The sequence below is a fragment of the Kogia breviceps genome, chromosome 10 (assembly GCF_026419965.1).
Source record: "Kogia breviceps isolate mKogBre1 chromosome 10, mKogBre1 haplotype 1, whole genome shotgun sequence".
Classification (NCBI taxonomy): Eukaryota; Metazoa; Chordata; class Mammalia; order Artiodactyla; family Physeteridae; genus Kogia; species Kogia breviceps.
The window spans coordinates 91,728,371-91,756,019 of NC_081319.1; the positions used below are offsets into that span (position 1 = coordinate 91,728,371).

At 45.4% G+C, this 27,649-nt stretch overlaps 1 protein-coding gene across 3 annotated transcripts in view; it reads right to left on the reverse strand.

Annotated features, from left to right (window-relative positions):
• E2F3 (E2F transcription factor 3) overlaps positions 1-27,568 on the reverse strand; it is an 82,578-nt gene extending 55,010 nt beyond the window's left edge. The window contains exon 1 of one of the 3 annotated variants that reach the window (XM_059077877.2): positions 27,170-27,568. In XM_059077877.2, coding sequence (XP_058933860.1) covers positions 27,170-27,568 — 399 coding nt within the window. Of the gene's footprint in view, positions 1-25,964; positions 26,277-27,169 lie in introns of those variants that run through there. The other 2 variants (XM_067006695.1, XM_059077878.2) reach the window with 2 other exon arrangements.
• Positions 27,569-27,649: the final 81 nt, after the last annotated feature.

Here is a 27,649-nt window from a genome sequence, read left to right on the forward strand (position 1 = left end):
CCACTTGCTCACCGTATCTAGGAAGAACTAAACTTCTGGTCACTTTCTATATTCTGGTCACTTACTATGACATGCCTTTTCATTCAGTCTCTCCATCCACCCAGAGAGGCAGGCCATTCATTGTCCTACGTTATGGATGAGTAAACTGAGGTCTAGAACAGTGAAATAACTTGCCCGGGTTCCCATAGCTCGTGAGATTTTAAACCCAAGTAATTGCAAAGTCAAACTAACCCCTTAACCACCTCTCTCATCTCAGGGGAAAAACAAGTCACTAAATGTCTCTGACTTTCATTCCGTTCCCTCACCTGTAACCCGGAAATAACATTTCTCAGTATTTCTCAGAATCGCAGCAAGAACTTAACGGCAGTTAGTTCAGTGAGTTGTTGGAGGGCAGGGCCCAAAGTCCTGGCCAGGGGCCGTGCATCGATATTCAGCGATTTCTGAATGACCCTAGGCCTGCTGTACTTGAACTCTGCCCATCTCATAGGCCAGAAGAAACACACCCTGATTCTGAGATCTACTTAGGCTGGGAAATGAACTGGAGCCAACTCACTGTGAAAGCGCACTATCAGGAACGCAAATGTCAACAGTAAACATCATAATTAACCCTTAGGAGGGTGACAAAAGAGGGAAGAGTTATGGGAACATATGTATATGTATAACTGATTCACTTTGTTGTAAAGGAGAAACTAACACACTATTGTAAAACAGTTATACGCAAATAAAGATGTTTTAAAAAAAGAAATAAAAATATAATACTGTATGCATAAAACTTATGTTATAACCCAATAAAAAAAATGGTAAAAAAAAAAAAAAAAACCCTTAGGACTTTAAAAGAGGGGAAGTGAGAGGCTGGGAAGGGGTGTGGCAAGTGGTGGGAAGACCCCGCCCCTCCGTGGCTTTCCCTTCTTGCTAAGGTGCGGGTCACCTCCAGCTGAGTGGCTCCGCTGAGCTCCCAAACCTCCCCGAGGCCCCCCAAGGACCCCTGTAGCTTAGTGGACAAAGTCACAGGACATCTGAGCAGAAGGGGTCCGGAAAGATCACTCACATGTGACAGAGAACAAACGAGCCTCGATGTGACAGAACTGATCCAGCCCGTTCACGCTGTGAGCCCTGCCAGACCCCAGGTTCCCCTGAGAAGTCTGCAAGCCCCCGTGCTGCCCGGGCCCCGGCTAATCCCTCTGTCCCAAGCGGCCTCCCATCCCATGTAAGAAATCACCGCGTAGTCTGGCCCGCCTCCGACATAAACAGTCCTATATGTCACGCGCCTCATTTTGCAGGAGTGGTTTCAGGACCCAATTATTGTTTTGAACTTCTAAAAGGAAAAGGCCCCAATACACAGTGTTTGGGTAACTCATTCCCTAAAGCACACGGAAACGTTTAAGCTTTGGGTTACAAAGTCTCATTAGGGTAAGAAGCAGCTATAGGAGCAAACAAAGGGAAGGTTCTTGATTCCTATTACAAGACAGGAAACGCAGTTAGGCTGAAGTCCATGCAGTATGCTTGCGGGGGTGGGCAAACAGGCGGCAATGGCGGCGAACGGCCCTCGGCTTCACTGTAGGTGCAGAAAACAGCTAACACGGTGCCTTATACAGAATTTTCAATTCTAAATCACTTTCCCTATTTTTTCCCCCCAATATCACAGTGGAGAAGGTGCAGGTCCGTGGTTTGCGGTGCCAGTAGATCACAGACTACTCAAAGAGAAAAATGTCTCACCTATCGTTTCATGAAGCCACATTTAGATTCTAGGTCTAATTTCAACAGATATCAGCACAGCGGAGCTACAGTTACAGTGGACAGATCATTTGTCAAGAATGGAAAAAGCCAGGAGGCCAGGGAAGTGAGTCGTATGGGGGGGGGGGGGAGGGAAGGAAGACGTGAAAGTATATTTTAAAGGAAAGGTGGAGAACGACAGCCAACAGAGTGGACAGAGTTAAAGCTTCAGCCCTCAGAGTGAGAGCAAGCCGGGGTCAGCAGAGGCGAAGCCAGGACGGCAGCGTTACCGGCACCGGCGTGGTCACCACCAGTGCTGCCCCAGGAGGCCCACCTGTGGTCGTAATCCCGGAGCGACACTAGGTGGTGACCGCAGAGACACTAGCAACGGGGAGGCGGGGAACGGACGTACCAGCCATAAGAAACAGACCTAAGAAACAAGGTCGGGCAACGAGTGCTAAATATGTAAAAAAATAATTATACATTTACCTTTCAGTCTGGAAGGAAACCTCGCAAGCTTTCATAAAATTAAGAGTGTAGTCATGCAGCAAAAAGAAGAATTCTTTGACGAAATGCCTTCTCTTTTATTGTATGAGATTGGGTAAAGTGGGCTAATTAAACAAACAAGGAAGCAAAACTATGTATTTTTATAAAGGTCTCTAAGATTTAATAGCTATGCCTCTATCCTTACACCAGTGGTTGTTGAAGAAAAGGTAAATTAAAGGATTGAGGACACGAAAACAAAACTTGACCTACCCATTGCCAATTTAATTATTGCACACGGGAAATTCACGAAGCATCTAATCACTTACATCCTGGGCCAGTAGTTCTGCCCAGCTATTCTGTTAGATATTTTAAATTATAATTTCAGATGGACTCATTGTCACAGGCCTCTGGGTCCATTTTACACACAAAGTCAATATACTCCTACTACTAAATAGGATTACTTTCCCCAGGCTCCGGGTGGGAGCTCAGCTGGACTTCTGTTTGGGAGGCAAAGTTCTCCAAAGAAAATTACTTTCCTGATGTTCACCCGTAAGAATCCACAGAAGGCACCTGAGAGAAACTGAATCAAGAGGCACCCACCAGAGGGAAGAGAAGGCTTAGACTGGTAGGTAGATGGATTAGACACAGAGGAAAAGTGCCCCCATTTAAAAACCCCTCTCAGGATCACCGCAGACCTTTGTTTCTCCACTAGGGAGTCAACACGTGTTGCCTTTTCTTTGAAAAGGTAGAAACTCCCAGGGTTGTGTCTGTGGCCTCTCCCACTAAAATGCCCCTTACTTTAATGTCAAGGGCTGTGTCCTCCTCACCTTTGTACAAACCACGTCCTGACCCACTGCTCTCAGAGGTTAAACAAGTGTCCAGCCTAAGAAGCAGCATCTGCTAAATGATCTCTCCCTTCTCACTTGTATTTTACACTGTGGCTCCACCCTAACTCCTCCTATATTGGAACAAATACCCTTGGCCAAGCTGGATTTTTTTAGAGAGATCTCGCAGACATGGAGACACCTAATATCCCATCCCAAAGGCCAGTAAATATCCCATGAGGAGGCTCCACGTGTCTGGGGGTGGTGGGGAGAGCATCAGAATGAAAAGAGAGGTTCGAAATCCCTTGGTCTGGAATCCTGGCTCTACCACGGTCTGGAAGTGTAGCCAGGGACAAAATGCTTAACCACTGAGCCTCACTTTCTTCCTCTACAGATGAGGGAGGGTTGCTTTATCAGATGAAATAACAAGTGTAAAACGCTCACTGCCATTCCCAGTGTACAAAACTATTCAATAAGGTAGGCAAGTATTATCTTTCTTATGACCTCAAATTGACAGTGAATGGGGGAGACAAAACCCCAATCTGTACAATTGCAAGAATGTGTAAAAAAAAATGTAATAATGAAAACTATAATTTTAATGAAATAAACCAAGTATAAGATGAAAGGGGGCAGGATTTTCCCTATTTGTAGCAAAACATATCACAAAGCTACTGTATTTAAAGAAGGATGCTATTTCGTTAGAGACAAAGATATCAACAGAGCACAGTAGAAGCTCCAGGTAGAGATCAACATAGATCCATGCATGAGCCTGCGCATGTACACACACACACACACACACACACACACACACACACACACACACACACCCCAAAAGTGGTATTTCAAATTCATGGGTAAATGCTGAACCATTCAATGAATAGCACTAGTATAACTGGCTATCCATCTGCGAAAAATATAAAGTCAGATCTTTAACACATATACATAATTCCTTCCAAAGAGGTTAAATATCAAAATAATAAAATTGTAAGGTCAGAAGAACAAAATAAAGAATATTGTTATAATTTGGGGATTAGGAAAGGCTTTCCCAAAACAAGCCACCAAAGTCATCAACTAAAGACTGTAGTTTTATATGTTAAAAAATGAGCGAAACTTCTGTACAGAGAAATACATCTCATAGATAAAATTGAAAGAAAAGTAACAAACTGGGAAGAAATATTTACCACACACATGTGCGCCCACACACACACCAGAGAAAGTCCAATATCTGGAAAGTTCCAATAAGTCATGAAAAGTCCCAATAAATCAGTAAGAAAATTATAAACAGCCTTAAAAACAAAAATGATAAAGGATTCAAGGAGGCAATTCACAGAAATACCAACTGAGCAGAGACGCTTAAATTTACTAATTCATCTCTCTTTTATCGTCTGTAAAATGACAACAATAATCATACCAAATTCACAGGGATGTTAAACTTTAAGTTGCTAAATTTCATGTCAAGTACTTAAAACAATCCTGTCACATAAAACATTCAATAAATATTAACCAGCAGCAGTAATAATAGCCGCAGTGGTGGTGGTAACAGTAGTAAAATTAAGGAAACACAAAATAAAAATCAGGAGATAGTATCTAGCTTCACTAGCAGAACCATCATGAGCAAAACTGCAAAAGACTAATGTAATCCAGTATTGGAAAGAATATGAGAAAACAGGAAGATGAATCGGTTCGGCCTTTTGGGGGGGATAATTTGGCTTTATTTGTCCAGCATTTTACTATATGTGCCCTGTGATAGAAATTCAATATACATATAGAAATGTAGCCTACCTAATAACTTTTTTTATATTTGAATTTTATTTTATTTTATTTTATTTTTTTATACAGCAGGTTCTTATTAGTTAACAATTTTACACATATTGGTGTATATATGTCAATCCCAATCTCCCAATTCATCCCCACCCTGCTTTCCCCCCTTGGTGTTCATACATTTGTTCTCTACATCTGTGTCTCTATTTCTGCCCTGCAAACCGGTTCATCTGTATCATTTTTCTAGATTCCACATATATGCGGTAATATATGATATCTGTTTTTCTCTTTCTGACTTACTTCACTCTGTGTGACAGTCTCTGGGTCCATCCATGTCTCTACAAATGACTCAATTTTGTTCCTTTTTATGGCTGAATAACATTCCACTGTATACATGTACCACATCTTCTTTATCCATTCGTCTGTCAATGGGCATTTAGGTTGCTTCCATGACCTGGCTATTGTAAATAGTGCTGCAGTGAACACTGGGGTGCGTGTGTCTTTTTGAATTATGGCTTTCTCTGGGTATATGCCCAGTAGTGGGATTGCTGGATCGTATGGTAGTTCTATTTTTAGTTTTCTAAGGAACCTCCATACTGTTCTCCATAGTGGCTGTATCAATTTACATTCCCACCAACAGTGCAAGAGGGTTCCCTTTTCTCCACACCCTCTCCAGCATTTGTTGTTTGTAGATTTTCTCATGATGCCATAATAACTTTAAATGAGGTATAATCTATAAAAATTTTGAATCACTGTATTGTACACCTTAAACTAACATAATATTGTAAATCAACTACACTTCAATTAAAAAAAAATCTAGCCTTCAGAAATACACACATGCACAAAAGCATATGTATAAGGATATTCAATGTAGCTCTGTTTATAAAATTAGGAATAACAATCAAATGGGAAGAGTTAACTACATTCTGGCATATCCATATAACGGGTGGCAATACAACGTGTAATGAATACCAAAATGGAAATGTGTCTAACACCTTGCTAAGTACAAACTGCAAGCCACAATTCGCACCTTTACATCAAATATATATTTGCAAATGGCTATAAAAGGGACAAACCAAGCTGTTGTGATTACCTCTGGAAAGTGAAGCAGGAGGGAGTGAAGAGTGTATTTCAGATTTTACTCCATTGACTTATACCATCTTTGATTTCTTTAAATAACAAGGTTGTACTAAAAGTAAGTATTTTTCTTAAAAAAAAAAAAAAAAGGAAGGGGCAACAAAGTCAGTGTTTCATAACAGTCATAACTGGACACCTGAGTAAATGACATGACAGGGTCCATTATGTTCCTTAAACAGCCAGCAGGACTCCAACCCCTGCAGGTGAGCTCCAGAGAGGAGCGAGCACAGTGGGAGGGTACTAAAAGGATAATTCAACCCCTTTATTCTGAGTCAGCTAATAACCTTCTGATCAGAAACTCAAGGCAATACCAATTTCTGCAACTGTCCACTTGGCAGTTAGTTTCTCAGGGTAAATTAATAAGTTTGCATTCTAGTTGATAAGCTTTCAGAACTCCGATTTACACAAAACTGTCCCCAGAGCAGTAAATCTGAGTCCCTAATCATGCAAAGTTGGGATCTATACTTAGTCCTTTTGAGAGAACTTCTCCAAGGTGCTAAAAGAGCTAGAGACCTACCTTACCTGAAATGGGCAGCCAATGAGCTGACTATTGTACCATTATTCTTTCATTACAGCAAAGGGAAAGCAAGACTCAAAAGAGCCCAGCACTCGGCAACTTGTCACTGTCAAATGTAACAATCTATCAAAAAGTATTTATAGAACTCAACTATGTAGATGACATGGCTCTAGTCTAGTCTAATTTCTTTTACTCTCTCTGCAAGGTGGAGGGGAGGCCCACACTCTGGTCCCCAGACCTGGTTTTGGAAAGGATGGCAGGCGCTGAGTCACGTTAGACCTTCTGAGGTGGTGGCATGTAAGGGCCACACCTTGGCCACCTGTACCATATAGAGCAGCGAACTTTGGAAGTCAAGGACTTAGAAAAGCTGATCCTCACTCTCCAGCAAGGCAGGAAGCAAGAAATAAGTACTGCTCGCCTTACTTTCCCAACTTCTATAATATAATCAACCACAAATGGCAAACTTAAAATCGTCACTGTAACCAGAAGCTGTTTTGGCTGAAGGTGGAGGGAAAGGGGGTGGCAATGCCCACTGATGGCCAGAGAGACACTTTTAGAAGAGAACAACAGGACAAAGCTGGGCCATAGTAAAGCCTTAGAATCTTCCACGTGCATTTTCAAGACACAGCCTTTTATCAAAAGGAACTATCCATCCACCCCAAACACTCCTTTTATCATGATCAACATAATAGTAATTCATTACCATTTGTAAACTGAAGATGACTCTTCAATTGATAGAATCAATTAAGAATCTATCAACTTAGTAGACAAGATGAAAAGGCAGAGGGCTATGCAACAGATGAAGGAACAAGATAAAACCCCAGAAAAACAACTAAATGAAGTGGAGATAGACAACCTTCCAGAAAAAGAATTCAGAATAATAACAGTGAAGGTAATCCAGGACCTTGGAAAGAGAATGGAGGCAAAGACCGAGAAGATGCAAGAAATGTTTAACAAAGACCTAGAAGAATTAAAGAACAAACATACAGACAGAGATGGACAATACAATAACTGAAATGAAAACTACACTAGAAGGAATCAATAGCAGAATAATTGAAGCAGGAGAACAGATAAGTGACCTGGAAGACAGAATGGTGGAATTCACTGCTGCAGAACAGAATAAAAAAAGAATGAAAAGAAATGAAGACAGCCTAAGAGACCTCTGGGACAACATTAGATGCAACAACATTCACATTATAGGGGTCCCAGAAGGAGAAGAGAGAGAGAAAGGACCAGAGAAAATATTTGAAGAGATTATAGTCGAAAACTTCCCTCACATGGGAAAGGAAATAGCCACCCAAGTCCGGGAAGTGCAGAGAGTGCCATACAGGATAACCCCAAGGAGAAACACGCCGAGACATATAGTAATCAAATTGGCAAAAATTAAAGACAAAGAAAAATTCTTGAAAGCAGCAAGGGAAAAACAACAAATAACATACAAGGGAACTCCCATAAGGTTAACAGTTGATTTCTTTCTTTCTTTCTTTCTTTTTTTTTTGTGGTACGCAGGCCTCTCACTGCTGTGGCCTCTCACTGCTGTGGCCTCTCCCATTGCGGAGCACAGGCTCCGGACGCACAGGCTCAGCGGCCATGGCTCACGGGCCCAGCCGCTCTGCGGCATGTGGGATCCTCCCAGACCGGGGCACGAACCTGCATCCCCTGCATCGGCAGGCAGACTCCCAACCACTGCGCCACCAGGGAAGCCCAACAGCTGATTTCTCAGCAGAAACTCTACAGGCCAGAAGGGAGTGGCATGACATACTTAAAGTGATGAAAGGGAAGAACCTACAACTAAGATTACTCTAGCTGGCAAGGATCTCATTCAGATTCGATGGAGAAATCAAAAGCTTTAAAGACAAGCAAAAGCTAAGAGAACTCAGCACCACAAAACAAGCTCTACAACAAATGCTAAAGGAACTTCTCTAAGTGGGAAACACAAGAGAAGAAAAGGACCTACAAAAACAAACCCAAAACAATTAAGAAAATGGTCATAGGAACATACATATCGAGAATTACCTTAAACGTGAATGGATTAAATGCTCCCACCAAAAGACACAGGCTTGCTGAATGGATACAAAAACAAGACCCATATATACACTGTCTACAAGAGACCCACTTCAGACCTAGGGACACATTCAGACTGAAAGTGAGGGGATGGAAAAAGATATTCCATGCAAATGGGAATCAAAAGAAAGCTGGAAAAAAAATAAAAGAAAGCTGGAGTAGTGATACTCATATCAGATAAAATAGACTTTAAAATAAAGAATGTTACAAGAGACAAGAAGGACACTACATAATGATCACGGGATCAATCCAAGAAGAAGACATAACAATTAAAAATATATATGCACCCAAAATAGGAGCACCTTACAACATAAGGCAACTGCTAACAGCTATAAAAGAGGAAATCGACAGTAACACAATAATAGTGGGGACTTTAACACCTCACTTACAACAATGGACAGATCATCCAAACAGAAAATTAATAAAGAAACACAAGCTTTAAATGACACAATAGACCAGATAGATTTAATTAATATTTATAGGACATTCCATCCAAAAACAGCAGATTACACTTTCTTCTCAAGAGCGCACGGAACATTCTCCAGGATAGATCACATCTTGGGTCACAAATCAAGCCTCAGTAAATTCAAGAAAATTGAAATCATATCAAACATCTCTTCGGGCCACAACGCTATGAGATTAGAAATCAATTACAGGGAAAAAAACACATGGAGGCTAAACAATACGTTACTAAATAACGAAGAGATCACTGAAGAAATCAAAGAGGAAATAAAAAATTACCTAGAGACAAATGACAATGAAAACATGACGATCCAAAACCTATGGGATGCAGCAAAAGCAGTTCTAAGAGGGAAGTTTATAGCTATACAAGCCTACATCAAGAAACAAGAAAAATCTCAATCTAACCTTACACCTAAAGGAACTAGAAAAAGAAGAACGAACAAAACCCAAAGTTAGTAGAAAGAAAGAAATCATAAAGATCAGAGCAGAAATAAATGAAACAGAAACAAAGAAAACAATAGCAAAGACCAATAAAACAAAAAGCTGGCTCTTTGAGAAGATAAACAAAATTGATAAACCATTAGCCAACTCATCAAGAAAAAGAGGGAAAGGACTCAAATCAATACAATTACAAATGAAAAAGGAGAAGTTACAACAGACACCGCAGAAATACAAAGCATCCTAAGAGACTACTACAAGCAACTCTATGCCAATAAAATGGACAACCTGGAAGAAATGGACAAATTCTTAGAAAGGTATAACCTTCCAGGACTGAACCAGGAAGAAATAGAAAACATGAACAGACCAATCACAAGTAATGAAATTGAAACTGTGATTAAAAATCTTCCAACAAACAAAAGCCCAGGACCAGATGGCCTCACAGGTCAATTCTATCAAACATTTAGAGAAGAGCTAACCCCCATCCTTCTCAAACTCTTCCAAACAATTGCAGAGGAAAGAACACTCCCAAACTCACTCTATGAGGCCATCATCTCCCTGATACCAAAACCAGACAAAGATACTACAGAAAAAGAAAATTACAGACCAATATCACTGATGAATATAGACGCAAAAATCCTCAACAAAATACTAGCAGACAGAATCCAACAACACATTAAAAGGATCATACACCATGATCAAGTGGGATTTATCCCAGGGATGCAAGGATTCTTCAATATATGCAAATTAATCAATGTGATACACCATATTAACAAATTGAAGAATAAAAACCATATGATCATCTCAATAGATGCAGAAAAGGCTTTTGACAAAATTCAACACCCATTTATGATAAAAACTCTCCAGAAAGTGGGCATAGGGGGAACCTACCTCAACATATTAAAGGCCATATATGACAAACCCACAGCAAATATTCTGAATGGAGAAAAACTGAAAGCATTTCCTCTAAGATCAGGAACAAGAAAAGGATGTCCATTCTCACCACTATTATTCAACATAGTCTTGGAAGTTCTAGCCACGGCAATCAGAGAAGAAAAAGAAATAAAAGGAATACAAATTGGAAAAGAAGTAAAACTGTCACTGTTTGCAGATGACATGATACTATACATAGAGAATCCTAAAGATGCCACCAGAAAACTACTAGAGCTAATCAATGAATTTGGTAAAGTAGCAGGATACAAAATTAATGCACAGAAATCTCTTGTATTCCTATACACTAATGATGATAAATCTGAAAGAGAAATTAAGGAAACACTCCCATTTACCATTGCACAAAAAGAATAAAATACCTAGGAACAAACCTACCTAGGGAGACAAAAGACCTGTATGCAGAAAACTATAAGACACTGATGAAAGAAATTAAAGATGATACCAACAGATGGAGAGATATACCATGTTCTTGGGTTGGAAGAATCAATATTGTGAAAATGACTATACTACCCAAAGTAATCTACAGATTCAATGCAATCCCTATCAAGTTACCAATGGCATTTTTTACGCAACTAAAACAAAAAATCTTAAAATTTGTATGGAGACACAAAAGACTCTGAATAGCCAAAGCAGTCTTGTTTTGTTTCGTTTTGCGGTACGTGGGCCTCTCACTGTCGTGGCCTCTCCCGTTGCAGAGCACAGGCTCTGGACGTGCAGGCTCAGCAGCCATGGTTCACGGGCCCAGCAGCTCTGCGGAATGTGGGATTTTCCCAGACCGAGGCACGATCCTGTGTCCCCTGCATCAGCAGGCGGGCTCTCAACTACTGCGCCACCAGGGAAGCCCGCCAAAGCAGTCTTGAGGGAAAAAAAACGGAGCTGGAGGAATCAGACTCCCTGACTTAAGACTATACTACAAAGCTACAGTAATCAAGACAATATGGTACTGGCACAAAAACAGAAACATAGATCAATGGAACAAGATAGAAAGCCCAGAGATAAACCCATGAACCTATGGTCAACTAATCTATGACAAAGGAGGCAAGGATATACAATGAAGAAGAGAAAATCTCTTCAATAAGTGGTGCTGGGAAAACTGGACAGCTACATGTAAAAGAATGAAATTAGAACACTCCCTAACACCATACACAAAAATAAACTCAAAATGGATTAGAGAACTAAATGTAAGACCGGACACTATAATACTCTTAGGAAAACACAGGAAGAACACTCTTTGACATAAATCACAGCAAGATCTTTTTTGATCCACCTCCTAGAGTAATGGAAATAAAAACAAAAATAAACAAATGGGACCTAATGAAACGTCAAAGCTTTTGCACAGCAAAGGAAACCATAAACAAGACGAAAAGACAACCCTCAGAATGGAAGAAAATATTTGCAAATGAATCAATGGACAAAGAATTAATCTCCAAAATATATAAACAGCTCATGCAGCTCAATATTAAAAAAAAAACAAACAACCCAATCCAAAAATGGGCAGAAGACCTAAATAGACATTTCTCCCAAGAAGACACACAGGTGGCCAAGAAGCACATGAAAAACTGCTCAACATCACTAATTATTAGAGAAATGCAAATCAAAACTACAATGAGTTATCACCTCACACCAGTTAGAATGGGCATCATCAGAAAATCTACAAACAACAAATGCTGGACAGGGTGTGGAGAAAAGGGAACCCTCTTGCACTGTTGGGAATGTAAACTGATACAGCCATTATGGAGAACAGTATGGAGGTTCCTTAAAAAACTAAAAATAGAATTACCATATGATCCAGCAATCCCACTACTGGGCGTATACCTAGAGAAAACTATAATTCAAAAAGACACACGCACCCCAGTGTTCACTGCAGCAATATTTACAATAGCCAGGTCATGGAAGCAACGTAAATGCCCATCGACAGATGAATGGATAAAGAAGATGTGGTACATATATACAATGGAACATTACTCAGCCATAAAAAGGAATGAAATTGGGTCATTTTTTGAGACGTGGATGGATCTAGAGACTGTCATACAGAGTGAAGTAAGTCAGAAAGAGAAAAACAAATATCGTATATTAACGCATATATGTGGAACCTAGAAAAATGGTACTGATGAACCGGTTTGCAGGGCAGAAATAGAGACACAGATGTAGAGAACAAACGTAAGGACACCAAAGTGGGGAAAGCCGCGGGGGGTGGTGGTGGTGGTGGTGGTGGTGGTGGTGGTGTGATGAACTGTGCGATTGGGATTGACATATATACACTGATGTGTATAAAACTGATGACTAATAAGAACCTGCTTTATATATATATAAAAAAAAAAGAACCAAAACAGCCAAGACAATTTTGAAGATGAAGAAGAAGATGTGGTAGTGATAAGGTGTGGAGACTAATATATGCAATAACCAGACTTTAAAAATAAAACTAGTGTGATGTTGGCATGGGAGTGGGCAAGTACTGTTTGTCAATTTAACAGGTCAGAGTGCTCAGGAAATGACCCACATATAATGAGAACTTGGTGTTATTATAAATTGGCATTATATTGATTAACCAATATATTGTGCTAGATATTTTTGTATGAAAAAAATCAACTTAATTCTATATCTAGGACTCTTGGTGTTTCAGACTCATACTCAAACAATGTATCCCAAACTGAACTGATTGTAACTCATGAAACTATTCCTTTTGTATTCTGTATATCACTAGCAAAGAAATTTGAAAGCCAGTATTTATCCTTCTGCCTCCTAAATTTATCTCGCACATCCAAGCAATAAAATATTTTGTAGAGTTGAAAAAAAAAAGAATCTGTCCATTTAGATGTATAAGCAGAATCTAGGGCTAGTGCAGAAGTAAAGCATTTCTGTCAGTCTGATTAGGGCTTTAAAAAAAATCCATCTTCATGAAAACAAATTAGGTAACACCTATTTCTTTTTAAGTTTCTAAGTTTATTTAATTACATATATATTTAAGTTTTAACTGATCAGAACTTCTGATTCCATGATTTTGGTTACAATGTATATGACGATTATTCATACCCATTCAAACTGTGTGTAGTCGAAAACTTTTCACATAAAGAACTGTGGTATCTACTTATTGCCTTTACTGGTTTTCATAATGAGTTGGGAACAGGGGCGGGAATTTATCAAGTGGCCGGACACTCTGTGCCCAGCTCCAGGCTGGATGCTGGCCCAGGGTCTCTCATTTCATTTACTCTTCACGATATCTTTAAATACCCAAATTACCAGACATGTAAGGAGAGCAACCATTTCATTTCCAGAGAAGCCTAGTACATCTGGCTGGCAATTCGGTTATAGATATAAGGATTTTTACTGGTGCTAAATAAGAGGACGATTAAACGAGAAGGAATTAAAAGGAGGAACATAATTGTCAAACAAACACATCAAAAGCCTCTGGAGAAAAGGGAGGGAAGCAGTTTTCCTGTTCACGGGATGATGCTGAAAAGCCCAAAGAAGGCTAAGAATGTCTGTTACTGAGTTCTGTGCTGTGGCTCACAGGATCCTCCCAGAGTTCTCCCATTTCAAAAAGGGATGCCAGGCCCAGAAGAGATCAAAGGGCACTGCCAGTTTTGAACTGTCTTGATACACCTAAGATCTTTCGTTAAGCGCTGCTGTTTTTGGAAATGCACTGTGTGGGCAACACCCTCTGTCGCGTAACACGACAGCCCAATCCAGGCCTTGGCTTCCCCTCGTCCTTTCTTGTTGAGAGCTATCTTTTCACAAACTGTGCCTCTCAAACTTGGGCATTGGAAAGACCTGGTGGGGGGGCGGCTGTCAAACGCCAAGCTGCTGGTCCCACCCAGAATTTCTGACTCAGTAGGTTTCGGGTGTGAACCCCAAATTTGCATTTCTAAAAAGCTCCCAGGTGCTGTTGCTGGTCCCGGACTACACATTTAAGAACCACTGTCGTGAAAAAAACCAGAACACGATCCATCAAAGACAGGAAGGGGGGTGGTGGTGGGGGGGGGGTTGTTTGTTACACGGCCACATCTGCCTCACTCACGATCCAAGCCACACAAGGCAGGCGATTTTGTCTGTGTTGACCCGGCTGCATCCCCAGCACTTAGGACAGGGGCTGGCACACACTAGGTGCCCTACACATAACTGCTAAGTGAGTCGAATGAGTCGGTGTGCCCCGTGCTGGAAACCGGGGCCAGCGTGGGGATGGAGGAGCAAGGGAAGCGGTTGTGGAAACGCCGGCAACCAAGGGAATGGCTTTTAACAGCCGAATTGCCCTGAAAGGGGAGCTCAACTTGCTAACAATGGTGGCAACAACAACGACAGCAGTAATAATATAGATGGTGCCATAACAAACACGTCCGAGTGCTTAGTGTGTGGCCGGAGCTAGAGCCAGCACTTTACATGCATCGGGGCGTTCGGTTTTCACAACAACCTATGAGATGAGAACCTTGATTCTCCTCACTGAACACGTGAGGAAACAGGTTAGAAAGGAAGTGATGCTCCCTAACCATCTAACTATCTACGGAGAAGCTGGTCCCAAGCAGAAGGTCTCTCTCTTAATTACCCAGTTGAGTAAACGATAAATGCAAAACTTCTTTGGCCTTCTCTGAACTGCAGACTTTGATCCTGTCTTCTCCAAGTCACGGAGAGGCTTCAAGTGGCCCATTCCTATTTCCTAGTAGGCCTGATCATAGAACAGGCAGGGCTTCGGCTGGCTACACAGAGCACGTTTTTCTCTGTATCACCTCTCAAGAGAGGCACAGTGAAACACCGCGCTGGGGTGCCACGCGGGGGTTACGCGCGCCCAATGAAGGGCGAGTTCGGTGGTTCATCAACAGGGCGGGGCAGGGGGCGGGGGATACGTGCGGGCCGATTTTGCACTCGGGGGACGTTGGACAGTGTCCAGAGACAATTTTGATTGTCATAACCGGAGGGTGCTGCTGGCACCTGGTGAGGAGTCCTCACTACTCACCAGAGTAGCGAGTAGCCAACAGGGCACAGGACAGCCCCCACCCCCCCCCCGCCACCCGCAAAGAGGTATCTGGCCAAAATATCAATGGTGCTGAAACTCTGCTCCAATTTCAAAGCCTTCTCTGTCCCACCCCAGGTTGGATGCCTAAGAAACTTCATCGATATTCTCTTACAGCCTTCGCTGTCTTTCTTCTTGTCTTAGTTACTGGAGAACTTGTTTCAGCTCCCCTATCTTCCGATGAACTCCTGGAGGGCCCGAAGAACGTCTTGGTCATTGAAACACCCGGAATACTGGGAAGCGACTCAGCTCAGAGTGGGCGTTCAGTAAGCGTCCTGTACTTGGTCTTCCCTCAAATGGGTAAAAATGCTGAGGATTCCCTCCTCACCGTGGAGGAGGGGCGGCGGGGTGAACGCACTAAGCGAGGAACACACAGTGCACTTCCTATAAACGTATCTCATTTAATCCTTCCAACCACTGAAGGAGACAGGACCACTATTTTAGGTAACGACAGCTCATAGAACTTGTGAAAGGTCACGCGCTGATAAGCGACAGAGCACGTTTTCTGGAGCCAGATGTCAAGCCCCATGCTCCTCCCGTACCCCACGACCACGCCATGGGTCCCCAGAGCTGAAAACCTCCCTCCTAAAGACTAGCCCCAGGATTGGAGTGTCTGAGATGCTAGCAAGGAAAACCGTAACAGAAAAGGTCGAAAACTTTACCAAATCCTTTAGTGTGGCCATCACAAGTCTGGCCGCCAAACGTAGCAACAAAATTGGTCCATTCAAGGGTTGCTGCAGACAGGCTTAAATACAAGTTCCATATTTAAAAATCAACGATAAAGATATTTAGAATTTACATGGCTCTCTCATTTTTAAACTTTAATTTGCTAGGGCTTAAGAAAATATATCCAAGATATATATATATATTTTTTAAATCTGCAAAGTCAGAGAGCACAGGAAATCATGGTCAAAAAAGCCATCTTAGTTCAAGACATAATTATGTGACCTTTCTTTATGCACAGCACTCTCCAGCTGGCTCTTTGCTTTCTCAAAGCAGCTAGGAGCCAGGCCCAGACCTGGGAAGAAAGTACGTCATAAATAACATCTGACGGCTCGTCTCTGGGAGCCCTGACGGTATTGATCCCCCAAATCGACCTGATGAATCTGTCGCGTTTTCCTACTACAGGAGAAGTGAAAATGATGAAAGGTTTTTGTAGCACCACGTTAATTTTTTGTGTTTTTAGGCTGAGGCCAGTCTTGGCTGGCTGCTGTTCATCAAGCCCTCCACTTTAGCCTCTGTGCCAAAAACCACATTCCCAGGGCTGGGTCCTAGCCTCTTAGAAAGCTGGGTGGCCCAGGGCATCCCTCGCAGCCAGCTCATTCCGAACTCACCATTCCCTCCACGGGGTGCACACCCCGATGCAGGAAAAGCTCAGCCTTGTCCATTCTTCCAGCCCCAGGAGCTGACCAGCTCGGGAGTCAAGGTCTCGTATGTCTCTTCTCCCACAGCCTGCCTCTCACTTCCACCTTGCCTTTCACACCATCACTGTGGCGGTCCTGCCTCCAGGCTCGTCAACTCTGTAGCACCCATGCTCTAAATGGTACGCCCTCGTTTGCTTCCCATGGGAATTTCTGCCTTTCTGCTCAGTGGGTAACCTGTTCCAGGCAGGCCCAGACCCGACAGAATGGACAGTCTTCCTGCTGTAGGGTAAAGTAAATCCCTTGAGGGTCGGGTGTCCAGCGTATCACCCTGCTTCCCAGTGGTGCTGGTCCCAGGCACCAGTGCTTGCTTGGACCCCCCCTAAGTTCTCAGCCCCTTGGGAGTGCTTTTGGTTTCACCTCCTTTGGGTTTTTTTTTTTTTTTTTTTTGCGGTATGCGGGCCTCTCACTGTTGTGGCCTCTCCCGTTGAGGAGCACAGGCTCCGGACGCACAGGCCTAGCGGCCATGGCTCACGGGCTTAGTTGCTCCGCGGCATGTGGGATCTTCCCGGACCAGGGCACGAACCCGTGTCTCCTGCATCGGCAGGCGGATTCTCAACCACTGCGCCACCAGGGAAGCCCGTCCTTTGGGTTTGGGGTCACTCGTCTTTGGATGGTTTGCCTTGGCAATGACCTGGGAGTCCAGAAGCTGGTACAAGGGTCGGCATGGGGTTACCAGTGCACCTGGCCCAGGTTTCTGGGGTCTGCAGACTCTGGGGCCAGGCTCCTTGGGTTCAATTCCACTTGCCTCTCTCATCAGTGGAGCCCTGAGCCAGCCTCTTAAGCCCTCATTGTCTGCTTCTCCCTGCGCAGGACAAGCATGGTAATAATACCCACTTCATAGGTTATGTGGATAACGTGCTAATGCGCATAAAGCACTTACTGTAGTGCCCTCCACATGCATGGGCACCCGATAAACATTAGCTATGATTATCCCATAGACCAGAGACTGCTGAGTGGCAGCCCTGAAGCCAAATCTGGCCCAGAGACCTATTTTGTTGGGCTTGCACATTTTCCTTCTTTAATTGAGCCTGCATTTTAAAGCCGGTAGATTTCTGGCATTTTAAGAAAATTGCAGATCGGGCAACAAATGGGACCTGCTCTCCTCTCTGGAAGCCATCACCTGGGGCAGGGGCCCTCCTCGGCTGCCTTCTGACAGGGCATTTCTTCTTTGTTCAAGCCCAGCTCCCATACTACTTATCCCCACCTTTCCATACCCACCCCCCCGGTTAATTCCCCGCCCGGCCCTTGTAGGAAGGCAATCTATTCCAGACCAACTTTATCAATGTATCCAGGGTTAGGTCCTACTATTGCCCCATGCTGACGCCAGTCCAACTGGTCTCCTTACGCCAGCCTACTTCCTGCCTTCCTGCCTTGGCCTCATGACGTCCCCCGGCCACGAACAGCCTCCCAAACCTTCCCCGTCCACCCAGTCCAGCGGTTCCAACTGAGTGCACGTTAAAATGACCTGGGACGCTTTCAAAACATACTCAGGTCCAGATGCGGGTACTTCTCGAAAGCGCCAAGAGGATTCGGATATACACACCCAAATGTGCTCTGAGGTCGGCGACCACGGGAGCCACGGCCTGCCCGCCCCCACGGTCCAGCTGGCACACCCTGTCGATACTGTACAACCGGGGACAAGACGAGTCTTGTTTGACTCCCGTTTAGCCTTGCTCGCGACTCAACGTGTGTTTACGGCCTGTCTCCCCAAACAGACTATAAACTCAAGAGTGGGTGGATCACACTTCATACTTCTTTTGCGTCCTCAACAGGAAGACTGGGGCGCCAAGCACACTGTGGGTGCCTAATGACAACGCCTCTTGTCAAATAGTTGAGCGCCCGCGAGCGAGAAGGCATTGCAAGGACGACACGATGAGAAAACCACAGACTGGTTTCCTGAAGCTTGTGGGTTTGGAGGCAGAGTCAAGGGCACCGCTGATGAGGATGTAAGGTGGACTGAGATGTGCTGCGGGAAGGAGGCAGTAACTTGAGGGAAGGGAGGAACCCAAGGCCTCGGGAATCGGGGAAGGTTCTGTGCAGGGGGTGGTGCCCTTGATGGGCTGGTGGAAAGGACGGCAGCAGAGGAACAAGCAAATAAATGCGCCGGAGGGAAAGCAGCAGCCACCGTAAGCGCTGTGCCATGCCAGGATCCCAGTGGGGAGGAATGGGAAGCAGAACGGGAAGGGCGAGATTTCACTGGACCTCAAACGCTAGGGAAGAGGTTGTAATGAATTTGATAAGTCATGGAAGCAGCCCGTGAAGGCTGTAACTCTGGCCTCCTTCTAAAAACCAGGCAGACAGGGAGGTGAGGGGTAAGTGGGAGGAACAGGTATAACACACAGAACAACTAGGCACTGCGAGGGAGAAGAGAAGGGGACAGGGAGGCCCGGAGGCAGCTCCCCTCCGCACCCTGGCTGGGGCCTCCCATCCTGCAGGGCCCCAGACACCTCAGACATCCTGATCTCCACCATTCAGTCTTAAGCCCGAGTTTACTGTACAGAAGTGAAATCACGTTTACAGTGCAGCTTTATTAACACAGATAATCACAGAAATAAAAGATTTTCGTCATGACGGCATCACTACCAAAAGGCCTACGATAATAAGACGCGTATCTTTCTGCTCCTGGACAGCTTATAAAGAGACACAAAGATCCTAAAGAGTACGGTGGGAGAAAACCGCCCTGTGGTTCACTCCTCGTCCTCATCAGCACCATTTGTAGAGGTGTAAACCGGGTCTGCATGAACACAAGGGCTGGTTCAGAAACGAAACCACCAAAGGACGGGCCCAAGAGACCGCATGGAAGCAAAGGGCAATTCCACCACGTAGCTACTGAATCCTTCCCCATGGGTCAGGCACCGGCCTAGGTACCTTACAAATATGACCCCATTTAATCGTCCTGATCCCCATGATGTAGCTACTGTGATTTCCCCACTTTACAGGTGAGGATATTAAGACGCATAGGTTAAGCAGAGTTGCCCAAAGTCACACAGAATAAGAACCCAGACACTCTGGCTTCAGGCTCCATCGTCTGACTCTTACACTTGGCTGCCCTTCAGTTTGCCTTTTAGGTGGAGGGTGTGGGTTAGGTCCATATAAGCCTTCACCTCTCCTAAGGGCTGCCAGACCCAGAAAGGCTCAGAAGGGATGGGGGTCACAGGGCTGCTGCTCTGGTTATGTATTTCTAGAGCCTCAAAGCATCAGACATGGAGAAAGGGCAAGGGAGGGGTGAAATCTATAGGCTCTGAGCTGACCTCCTGTGACCCCCAGTGTCCAGAGCTGCAGCTTTCAGAATCATGAAGACCAGAGCTTGGAGAAGTCCTTCTCAGCAGTCAGGCGCATATGCTGCGGGAGCTAACAGGGTCTCCTAGGGAGCCAGGGCATGAGCTGGCGGGGAGGACCAAGGGCGCTCAGCTCCTCTGCTGAGATGGACTCCGGATGGACTCCGGAGATGGACTCCATCCACCACAAAGTCCTCCAGGGGAAATCAGCTTCACCGATAACTACAGGTCTCGCCAGCAGTTGCTCCCTGATCTAAGACCGCACCTACACATGGCACCTTTCTGGTTTGCGGTTTACAGACAAGCCATATATCCCCGCCCCCGAACAGGCTGGTGAACTATAGCGCCATTGGATTATGTTTCACTTTTAGGCTTCAGGGCTTGAAGTGATTCTATTTTTAAGCTTTCTCAATTCCACAAGTAAAAGAAGACGTTTTAAGGAAATTAGTTCTGGTTTGTCGGGGATGAGGACGTCTTCCCCTGAAAGAGTTAAACTTTGTTAAACCAGCAATCTTCCTGAAGGAAGGGCACCTGGTCTAATGTCACTGGGCAAGGGCCCCAGGACCTCTGAAAACCACAACAGTCACCCAGGATGTGGAGAGCCCAGGACAAACCTCCAACACCAGAGCTATACTGTGCCCTTCTCCTGAAGAGAGTGGCAAAAACCCTTTCAGGTTCTATTCTCAGCGAAGGATGTTGCACCGTTTGAGCACCTGAAGTGTCATATCCACAAAAATTTGCAAATAACAAATAAAGCTTTAAAAAGGCTACTATCATGTTTTTTTATAAGAGTCAATCATTCCTTCCATTATTTAAAATTCCCTTTCATTGAACATCTAAAGGAGCGTGGCTTATTTTGTACCTTTGAGAATGAACTGTTACTCTAAAGCCAGCTGTTCAAAGGACACTTCTCTATGTGTCTATTTTAAAAATGTAACCATTCCTGAAGGCAATCTTAAATGTATTCCACACATCCCAATTTTCCCATATAGGGCACATGAGACTCAGTTAACCTTCTCTTGGCAAATGGGGCTGCTTCTAAGAATTCCAGGCTCCAGTTTCAGTTCTGGCTTCACCACTAGTTAGCTTGTGACCTTGGGTAAGTAACAACTGCATTGGGTCTTAATTTCCTCCCCTGCAAATCGAAGGGGATTGGGTCAGATGATGACTCTTGCTTTACAGCTCTCACATGTTACCATTCAAAGACCACTGGGAATATCCATTATTGCCTATGCTAATTAGAAGAATTAGTTATAAGAATGTTGTCTAGACACTAGAAATAGGCCCAGACGATTGGACTACAGTAATAGAAAGCAGACTAAAGTCAATTACTTTTATTCTTCTTACTTCCTCCTATCTCCTCTCTATTCCATCAGCTGTCCGTTCTCACTGCTTATCAACCTCCGCTGACATAAACCCCGGTCTTAATTTACAAAGCTAAGCAGTGGTCTGTTTCACCCAGGTTCTCCAGCAAAGCAAGGGGCCCAGGCTTTGTGATTGCAACCTGGCAACCAGTGGGCTTTACCCTTCAAAGTTATATTGTAGATGATTGTGGCCGCCACAGCAACAAGACTGACCCCCAGTTAAGGTTGGAGGCGGACTGAGAACGCATCCTCGTAACTTACAATTCTTTGAATGCATCCTTGTAACTTACGTATTCTTCGAGTTCTAAAAACGCATTGCTTTGGGAGGAGAGCGTCTGAAGCAAAAGCAACAACAGAAAATAAACCAATTTCCTTCTTACTGGCCCCAAAGCTATATGTATTATCCCTCTATATTAACTCTACTCCTGCCCTCCAGGATTCCTTCTCCCCATCCCAGTTGCTGTCTTTTTGTCCCTTCTGTTGTATAACTTTACCTTGTGTAAGACACATTTTCGAAGCCAAAGAGAAGGTCAGGGTAGGAGGAAGGAGATAACCATTAGTGGTTTCCTATACTTACTGCTTTCCCAGTTAGCTTCCCTTCTTAGTCCCATGAAAAATGATTAGTAGAAAAAATGCTTCTTAGCAATTGTAAATACAGTCCCCAAAACACTTTTAAGCTGCTAACAAGCATGAAAAATATGCATTAAACCACATGCTTAGTACCTCAAAGAATTCAGGGAAGTTCCTCTCTTTGAAAACCAAAATGAGGGCTTCCCTGGTGGCGCAGTGGTTGAGGGTCCGTCTGCCGATGCAGGGGACGCGGGATCGTGCCCCGGTCCGGGAGGATCCCACGTGCCGCGGAGCAACTGGGCCCGTGAGCCATGGCCGCTGAGCATGCGCGTCCGGAGCCTGTGCTCCGCAACGGGAGAGGCCACAGCAGTGAGCGGCCCGCGTACCGCAAAAAAAAAAACAAAAACAAAAACCACGCAAATTGAAACAGAGCACCTGATAAGAATTGCAATCTACCTTCTTTGCCTTGCATTATTTGGGGCGGTTTCGTGGGCACCTGGGAGGGATGTGATTTAATGAGCACAGGCAGTGGCTGATTTTCCACTCTTCCTAGTTTAAAATGTTAGTTAGAAAGTAGGTGATTAAAAAGGAATTGGAGTCAGTCAGCCTAGGAAAGCGGATGTAAACGAGACATACAAATGGAATATATGTTAAGTCATATTAAATTAGAAAACCAGCCAGAAAAATCAACTATGAATGTCTGAAGCCTTGCCAAGCGGGTCCAGGTCCTTTGGAAAAAGGCTAAAGGTATGGATGGTGTGTCTTCGGGGATGGCAATAAAAGACCACTATGGATTATACCTATGAGAAATGAGAATAAAAGACACTTTTCCCTACAACCTTTCAACCTCCAGGTGCTCTTATCTGTTCATGTCTAAGCTTAGAGTATTATTTTCTGTTTTCACGTTAGCTTTACAGGGCAGAACATTAATCTCAGAATCTACTCTTCCAAGTATTACATAAGGTGACGATTTATAGAAAACCGACAACAAAAAAAATCCTTTCCTGTTCACAAGCTTGGGTTCCTTAACTCACAGAGCCACGTTTAAGGGTGCTTTGTTTCAGAGGATGATTAGAGTGGTGCCCTGGGTACTGATTATAGTGGAGCTATTCGTACTGCCTGAGTCTGGGCACTGCATTATATTAAAACTTCCATTTTGGGGTATGTAGTGACTAAAAATTCTCTCCTAGCTTAAACTTGGCACCAACCATCTATCTCAGCAGAAGCAAGATTATTGACTACAGAACCACAGGAACCCAGCACTTTTCTTCTTTTATATTTATACAGGAAAGAGCCTCAACTGTAGCACCTATGGTTTCTCCATTCTTACGGGGAAATTTCAAGCATTGTGGATGCCTTCCCAAAGTCTAATCAGTGGGATGCTATGACTGGATTAAATTAAATCAGATGTGACAGGCCATTGTCTCTTGCATTAATAGATCCCTAACTTTCTAGAAGCAGAATAAAATCATTTCAGCTTCTTTTTAGCAGAGGCAGAAAACGATGAAGCCCTTTCAGTTCCAGAAAATATATAGCACTTGTGACTCTGGTTTCTCTAGACTCCTTCCATGTCCAACAGCTCACCATCTAGAACTGAATTTATCTAGTGCATGTCTCTGCCTTGGTGATGATTAAGAGTTCAGTTCTACAAAAGCCACTAAGCACAGGCTGCATGCAAAAGATGGCCGGTCCATGCAGTCAAGGGAGGAGCGAGGCAAAAAAGTGAGGATGAGTTGATCTAAATTTGTCCCAACTCAAGGCACAAGCTCATGCTGGGGCAGTTCATCACCACCATCTCTAACATAGGCCTGTGGTACTGACATGTCCCTATTTTATCCATTCTTAGGAGAGCCATGATTTATGGATTTAAAAACTCAAGTTAAATAGGTATAGTTAATTAATTACATATCATTTTTTAAAACTTTTAACCATTTTACTCATATATGTCAACAAAGGGGCAGTGTGCACATGGTCTTACATTATTTCTCTAAGTTCAAAAAATATATAAATTTCTGAATATTCATTTTATTGGGCATCTACTATTTACCTGGAACTATGCTAAGTGTTTTACATGCATTATCATGTTTAACTCTTAAAAAGAACTTTCAAGTTCGTACTGTTATCGTCCCTATTTTACAGAAGAGGAAACTGTGTTGTGAGAGTTTAAGTTATTTGCCTAAGATCCAACGACTTATAAATGACAGAGGCAATTACAGCTAGTAAGGTAGTACTGAGATATATATATATATATATATATATATATATATATATATATATATATATACACACACACATTTTTTTTCCACATTAAAAAAAAGGTGAAGAATATGCTGCTGGTTGTTCTAGAGACAGAACATGGAATCAGAACCAGGTGGGTCTGTAACTGTGGCCACTTGAACAGGAGTTCTCAACCTCTTCTTGGATGGAAAGTGTTTAAATGATCTCTGCTCAGCCAATCACTTAGCTATCCCCATGCTGTCCCTCCTGCTTAGGGAAAGAATATCAACGAAAGTTCAAGACTTCAATAGAAATCTAATATAATTTTGATAAGAAAAAAAAAGAAACCAAACTTTATATACTGTGCTCATGATGTTGGAATAATAATCTCATGGCAAGGAGGATAAAGTTTTGAAGTAGCTTGGAAGGTGGTGAGGGTAAATTTTTATACTTTAAATACTTAAATACAATGAATCACATAGAAGTTTGGCTAGACAGTTTCAGAGACCTGGCCCAGGTGGGCTAAAATTCAAAAGAAAAAAAAAAAAAAAAAGCAAACTGGTCCTCTCCCGGTTTCCCATAGTCAAAGCTACCCTCCCATAAATCTGAATCAAGTCCCAGAAGTATGTCAATAGCTGGTTGTTTCAGATTAGGTTTATGATATAGTGACAGAACCCTGTAGGGGGCAAATATGCTTAAAATATATCCAAGCACATTTAGGTCAAGTTAGTAATAGTATTTAATGCTAATAAAAGCGTGGCATATTCTTGTGTCTGAGAATCCTGCGCACTGGATACTGTTATGTGTAAGCAGGTACTGTACTCTTTCCCCCCTGCTGGCAGACCCTAGTCACTAATACACCATGAGCTTCTTTGACTGAGACGGTATCACACATCCCTAGCAAGTATCTCTGGGGCTGAAAAGCAGTTAAGATCCAACTCGAGGAGAAATTGGGAAGAGTCATGAATTAAATTTTTTCATTATTCCAAAACCCATCTCATCCTCCAAAGTGTTGCCTGGGTGCCGACTCTCTTAAAGACCTCTGCAAAATCTTGATTCTTCAAAAATTCAGCCCACTCGGAGCCGAGACAAGGTGAGGTCAACGACTGATATTATCAGCCAACCATTTATCTAACTGGGTTTGGTTCCTTTCTAGCCTCGTGGGGGCCGAGCCTCACCACGAGGGTGAAGACAGGAGGCATGGAGGAAGGGAATGAAGGAGAGAAAAGGAGAAAGGAGGAAGACCTCCGGGCCACACTTCTCTCTAGTATCAACAAAAAGAGAAGCCGCATACTGACCTAAATCATCTCTCAAAGGCGCTTTATAAATTACAGGGACAAAGGGAGGGGGTGGCGGGTGGCCTGGGAATCCTACAGACACCCTACCCTCTGACCCGCCCCCCTCCCCCTCCAGCACAAGGGAAGGAAGATAGAAAACAGAGCTCAACTCGGCCATTGGCGAGAAGCCCCCCCTCCGGTTTTCGATCGCCCATCCCTCGGCCCCCTAGAAAAAAAACACACGTAAACACCATACCCACCCCCTGGGGCGGACACTCCAGCCCGGAGGTTCCTAGAACCGGAGGCCGGGCATTTACTTAGTTAGATTTTTCTTGCTTACTCATTTCCCTCGAGCACCCAACCCCCCGTTCCCACTCCAAAACCCCGCTCAACCGCCTACCCTCACGGCTCCAACCCCCAACAGAATCCGGTGCCCCCGCGGCGGCGGCGGCCCCCGAGCCGTCCCGGTCACTAACCTGCTGCTGTAAGGGCATTTCCGAAACCAGCCTGGCTCCGGGGGGAGGTGGGGGGGGCCGGCTGGAGAGGGGGCCCGGAGGGCCGAACGGACCGGCGGCGCCGGGCGAGGGCGGGCGCCCGTGGAGGGGGTTGGGGAGAGGAGAGGGAGGGTGGCCGCTCCGGGGGCGGGTGTGAGGGCGCCGGGACCGTCCCAGGCCAGGGAGCCGGCGAGCAGGAGGAAGTGGGTGCCCCCTCTCCCCCTCCAGCGCCCCCTCCCGCCGCCGCCTCCTCCCCAGTCACAGGCGCGTCCTCCGCGCACGTGTGCGAAACGTCACCGGCGGGTCCCGGGGAGAGGGACAGACCCAGGCGGCGGGACGGGAACACGGCTGCCCCCGCCCTCCGTCGCCGGGGGGCGGAGAGGGGGACAGGGCGGGGAAGAAAGGGGCAAGGGGAGAGGCGGGTCAAGGGCAGGCCCGGGGCCCGGCGAGGCAGGCCCGGGCGCTCGGGCCACGCGGGCGCCGCCGCTGCCACCACCGGGATGCGCCCAGGCCGGGGTGCCCGCCCGCTAGCCCCTCACCCCCAGAGGGCCCACGCCCCGGCCTGCAGCCAGCTTCCAGCTCCACCTCCCCCCTCGGCTTCCCCCAGCCCCTTTGTTGCCGGGAGTTACAGATCCCAAAATGTGTCAAGCGCAGCCTGGCAGAGCCCCTGCACTCCGAGCACGCCTTAGGGACCCCCGGCTGCCAACGGGCCTCCGATGCCGGCGGGCGGCCATCACCCCCAGGGACCCCCGGTTTCCACCCCCCTGGAGTCTCCCACTCCCCAGCTCACTACTCCCTCCCCCACCCCCTTCTCCATCCGGGGCGTGACCCCTTCCTACGCCCGAGAAAGAGGAAGCTTCGAGTTGGAGGGGAGGGGAGAGTGGGGGTAGGGAAAAGTGCAGGAAAGGAAGCGGGGGGGGCCGCGAAAAGTTTCGGAGTGTTTGATGTGGTTCGCGCTATGGCGATCCCCGCTGCCCCGCTTGCCTGGCGAAGCCCCCCAGACCCTTCGGGGGTTCGGGGAGAACACACAAGTCTAACAATAAACTCTCGTTGGAGGAGCAGCCGCCGAGGCCCACGACGCTCGGCCCCGCGCTCTCCCAGGGTGGCCCGCAGCGCGCCCACCACCCCGCGCGGTGCGAGCCCACCTCCCGCCCGGGCTGGGGACGGTGGGAACGGGAGGGCATTACCGGAGGGCCGCCGCCGCCGCCGCCGCCGCCGCGTCCCAGCGCTGGTGGCTGCTGCAGCAGCCCGGCTCTGCTGGAGGGTCCGTGCGGCGTGGTGTAGAGGAGGCTGCCGGCGGTCTGCTCCACGCCGGGGGCACTGGGGAGGAGGGGGCCGGCGGCGACGGCGCCGCTTTGGAGGGAGGAGGAACAGGAGGTGGTGGAAGTGTTCGTGGTGAGGATCTGGATGTACGCGCTCGGGGCGGCGGCAGCAGCGGCGGTGGCGGCGGCGGGGAAGCCGGGGCTGGCTAGCAGTGCCCTTTTGTCCATGGAGGCTGCAGCGGCGGCGGCGACGACAGCCGCCCCCTCCCCACCCCCGGCGGTCACCAGGTACTGCTCCAGGGCGGGCTGGATCCCCTTTCTCATCTCTCGCTCCTGCTCTTTTTATTGCTATGGTATATTAACGTATTGTTTTCAATTTCTTTATTATTTGCAGTCGGAGTTTCC